Here is a 5,438-nt window from a genome sequence, read left to right on the forward strand (position 1 = left end):
ATTTGTCATATTTGGCTTGGTTTGTGCAAGAGTTTGACTTTCTTCTTCCGTGATCTCAAGTTCGTTGTGTGTGCGTGCAACGCTTCCGCATAGGCGCGCGACAAATGCCGCTGAATATCAGAGTTTGATGCGGTTCTGGATATGCGGTGAACAATTGATTCCATGAAAAATTCCTCGAGCCGATCCATTTGTTTCAGATGGCCTATATTTTAGCCCTAATGCTTCAGAGAGCAACTCTAACAGAAAGTTTCCTAGAGTGTGGACGTGATGTGTGTATTCCATAATTACTTCCAAGCGTACGTTAAGCAAGATAATGAATAAAATGTTATAGAAGGCGCTCATCTAAGTTGTAAGGGTTATTTAGATATTAGTCCCTCAAGTCTTCAATGATCCCATACATATTAATCCATCTAATCTTAAAACGTCTTGCAATTTGGTCCGTCAATGACCAAAATACTTCCCAGCTAACGGTTTTTTTTCCTTTTGCCATAAAGGGTTTGGGAGAAAACATAAATTGATATATATATATATATACCAAAAATATCATAATAAATACATATATATCACGTCATATATACCTCTCCACCACCATGAACTTCATGCTCGTCAAACGCCAACTTAAAGATAGCTATGAATATCGACTCGGGAAGAATCTCAGTCAACGACGGACAATCACTGAGGCGCTACACAACAATAATAAATAACATATCCTTGAAGATAAATTCAACAGAGAATTCAAGAAACATTTAACCAAGAAGCTGATTGTGTTTTGATTATCAAACGTTAAAGTAAGGACCAAGTAACTGGTTAGAGAACTACTTGTGTAAAAGAAGTGTAAACGTGAATGGCATAATAACTGCAATGGATGGAGGAGTTGTGTTAAACAAGTAAAAGAACTTAAAATATGTATCAACTTGGCTATGGCCTGTCCTAAAAAATAAAAAAAACATACCTACTGCCCCTGATCCTGGGCTCTGAGCAGCCATGTAAGCAAACCCAACATCTGGAAACAACCCAATTCCATTTTCTGGCATGGCTAGAAGAGTTTTCAGGACAGCTATTTATTTCTTAAAAACCATCGCGTTAACTCTCAAGGAATCTTAGGGCTTTTCTAAAGCAATAAAAACCCACTAATTATTTTCATGCTCTATCTGGACAGATTGCATATTCATACAATAAAGAATAAACATATAAGCAACTAGTTCTAAAAATTCAGGTGAAATGTTCGGCAATTCAAGCTATGGATTTCATTAGAAGTTATGGTTTTTATAGAATATGAAAACCCTAATCTTATTCATGAGATAACATGGGCTTATATAGGCCCCTACAACTTACAAATAAGTCCCTAAACCTATTAATATTTCAACACTCCTCCTCAAGATGGGCGAAAGATATTTACTAAGCTCATCTTGTCACATCCTCTAATCATATCTACTGAGCTAAGTCCCTTAGTCAGACAATCTGCTGCCTGATCCTTAGTTGGAACATGACTTAACTCCAGTAGTCCATTGTCCAACTTCTCTTTGATGAAGAACCTATCGATCTCGATGTGTTTGGTTCTATCATGCTGCACTGGGTTGTTGGCGATACTGATGGCTGACTTGTTATCACACCACAGCTTCATCTTGGCTCCTTGATCCAGCTTCAGCTCCACCAACATACTCTTTAACCACAACAACACTGTAACTCCTAAGGCCATGGCTCTATACTCTGCTTCAGCTGTTGATCTCGCTACCACCGATTGCTTCTTGCTCTTCCACGAGACCAAGTTGCCTCCTACAAAGATACAATATCCTGAGGTGGATCTCCTGTCATCAGCACAGCTAGCCCAATCAGAGTCGCAATAACCCTCGATGTTCACATGTCCATTCTTCCTGAATATCAGTCCCTTCCCGGGGGCACTCTTTAAATATCTCAGAATCTGGTACACAGCGTCCATATGACCCACTCACCATGCTCACTGCAAAAGAGATATCAGGACGTGTGTGACTCAAATAGATCAATCTTCCCACCAGCCTCTGGTATCTGTCACGATCAACTGGTTCTCCGGCCTCAGCACCTAGCTTGAACTTCTGGTCGATCGGTGTAGTTGCAGGTTTGCACCCTAACATTCCTATCTCTTTGAGAAGATCCAGTGCATACTTGCTAATCTAATCCGATTTAAGTGCCAATTAAAATTAATTAACAAGTATATTCTTGCAAGATAGATATACAAGAGTTATGTGCAAGAATAAGCAATATGAACAAAGGTAAATATCCTAGCAATGATATATACTATGAGATATATGCAAGGATATATGAGCTAACACAAGATGATATATCCTATCAAAGAGATATACAATATGATATATGTATAGGATATGTAAACTGACACAAGGGGTAAACAATCTAAACAAGATAGTGGATGATATAGATAATGAGCTAATGACAATGGCGATATAAGATATGAACATAAATATGAATGAACGCCAAAGCACACTCAAACAAGCAATATGATCACGGAGTTCGGACCTTCCGTCCTACGTCTCCGCTCCCCACTCCCGGGGAGAAATCCACTAACACAATCCGGTTTGGAAGCCGGAACTTCTTCTACACACTCGGTTTTCTAGCTAACCGAAAACTCTACAACTCACACTCTTGCAATCACACTCTACACCCACTAAGTGTTGGACCTAGCCGTGTCTCCCTCAAGTGCTCGGTTACAACCTCTCCCTAGGCACGTCAACCGACGCCACTCCTCTTGGGACGATCCCCGACTCTCACCACACACTCCTCACTCGGTGTACAAGTGTATTACAAAGTGATTCTCACAATAAGCACAAATATGACAAATGATTGTTCTCAAAACAAGGTGAGAACTCAATTAAGCTCACTCTCAATGTCACAAACCCACAACCCTAAATTATACTATGAATGTAAATACAATAAGCTCAAAAGGTTGTGTGTGAACAAAGAGATATAAATCAAAACTAAACTCAATGTAGTTCTAGCTTAATAACAATGATAATCAAATATATAAAAAAGCTAGAAATAGAGTTTAGAAAACTTCTCAATATATCAAGAGTTGGAGGGAGAATAGTTGAATGCCCAAACACCAATAGATGATCTCCTCAAGCTCTTGTAGAATTGAATCACAAAACCGAAACACTCAAATGCTTAAAAGCTTCTTAAAACAAACTTAAACAAACACTAAACAAGTTTAAACCCTTGTTAAAATCTTTTAAACCATTCTCTTGTTAGAGAGGGAGAGGTAAATGCAATGAGGTATTTATAACAACCCAAGACATCAGCCAAAACCCCAAGGAAATGACCAAAAACCCAAAAACAAACAAAACAGAAAACTAGCCGTTACTGTGCAACGGCTCTCTGATAAGTCGACTTAGAGTCGACTTATGACATATACAGTTTTTGGCAGATGCTGAAAATTATGCGTATCTGGATTTGTAAAATCAGTTAAAAATAGTAAATCAACTCTAAACATTATGAAATTTTGAGGGATGTTTCTAAACATGTAAATAAACATTTTACAAAAATAATTTCTGAAATATCACTTCTCATTTGTGAGAAATGAATATTTGAATACAGATATTTCAGATTCTAAAAACTGCTGAAACACCCGATTTTCTAAAATCAATTTGACACAGTAAATTAACTCCAAAAATTATAAAATTTTTAGGGAAGCTTCTAAACGTGTATATGAACATGTTAGAGAAGGAATTTCTTAAATATCACTTCCCATTTGAGAGAAATAATTTATTTTGTAAACTGGTCAAAAATACATAACTGTGCAACACTTCATAAGTAGACTTATAAAAAGTTATAAGTCGACTTATATAAGTCGACTTGCCTTGCTTTATAAGTCGACTTAGCAGAGGAGAAAATGCACTTTCTAGAGGAGTTCATAAGTCGACTTGTCAGGGTTTATAAGTCGACTTATAAACATGCACAGGCACTGTTCATGCTGGAAAACTGATTTTTAAAGTGCCTTTAAAAATAACAAATAAATTCCAAAAATTATGAAACTTTGGAAAATGTTTATAAACATGATAATAAACATGTTACAAAAAGAATTTTTGGAATTGCATTCCCCAATAGTGAAAACCCATCATTTTTCAAATATGTCCAAAAACATGAAAACGAAACATACATGTTTTGACATTTGATTTAAACAAACTTTTGAAACTCTACAAAATGATTTTATAAACTTTATAAACTATGTATAAACTGATATTAAAGTCTATAAACTAATAAAATAATGTTTTCACAAAAACACCTATATTTTGATAAAATCAACAAATACGTGTGTGTGAATAATATGAGCTTAAAGTATCAACACACAAGTATAAAAACCTAAACTAAATATACCCAAGCTTGTGATCTTCAACGAAGCTCTATCTTGGTACACTTGCGGATGAAGCTAAAACTTGGATCTTGAACTTGAATGCAATACTTCACTCCACTATTCCGCCAACCTCCTCTTGATATGATCGTGTAGGCTCAATCCATCCAACCTCCAACAACGTTGTTTGTCTATAATAAATAAGAAAACACAAATACTAGACAAACAACATTAGTGGTAAATTGTTTGTTAAACATCATCAAAACAAGAAGGCCAACAATCTCCCCCTTTTTGATGATGACAAACAATTTACAAAAAGAAATATATGCATGAAGAAAATAAATATATAATTTATAATTCACATGCATATAAACAAGAAAGAATATACTCACAATATTTCTCCCCCTTTGACAACATCAAAAAGGGGACAAAAAGAATAAGAGAGCGAAAGCTCCCCCTATCAATAAGCATGGGTGAGTACAAAGCAAATATAGGGATGAGGATTTCTCCCCCTATCAAAATGCCATATAGAAGATATATGAAATAAAGATCATGGCAAACATATGTGAGCAAGCATAGATGAAAAATATGCTAAACACCACTCACATACAAAAGGACAATGAGAACACATATAAATATGTTAATATGAAAGAAGTGTCTCATTAACACAAAAAGTATAAAAACCATATAAATGAATAGATTTATGAAATCAAAAGAAGAGGAACATGAGATTCATGTAAAAAGTTTTCAAATGAAAACAAATAAACCAATTGAAATCATAAATCAAAGTTTAAATCATGAAACCAAATCATCATTGATTTTCAAAAATCAAGAGAGGCAACTATATATAGCTCTTGAGCTAGTATCAACCCATATGAACATTTTTAGCACCCGGTAAACAATGTTTGGGAATAAACACCCAATAAATCCGGAGGGTTATATAAACGTAGTCCTCTCATGAAAGCAAATCAAATAATCATGAAAACAAAAGATTTTAACCAATAAAAGGAATTGTTTTCATAAAAGTTTAAAATACATTTTTCAAAACCAAGAAAAAGAAAAATAAAAGTACTAAAATTCTTGGCTTAAAAATTATTTT

General features: G+C 35.1%; 1 protein-coding gene across 1 annotated transcript; it reads right to left on the reverse strand.

Moving 5' to 3' along the window:
• LOC109821122 (uncharacterized mitochondrial protein AtMg00810-like) lies at positions 816 to 2,111 on the reverse strand. Its single transcript, XM_020387316.1, has 4 exons — positions 1,953 to 2,111; positions 1,663 to 1,903; positions 953 to 1,036; positions 816 to 856 (listed from the first exon to the last, which is right to left on the reverse strand). Exons 1-4 carry the CDS (start codon positions 2,109 to 2,111, stop codon positions 816 to 818), a joined length of 525 nt encoding a protein of 174 aa, XP_020242905.1.

The sequence above is a fragment of the Asparagus officinalis genome, chromosome 8, assembly GCF_001876935.1.
Source record: "Asparagus officinalis chromosome 8, Aspof.V1, whole genome shotgun sequence".
NCBI lineage: Eukaryota > Viridiplantae > Streptophyta > Magnoliopsida > Asparagales > Asparagaceae > Asparagus > Asparagus officinalis.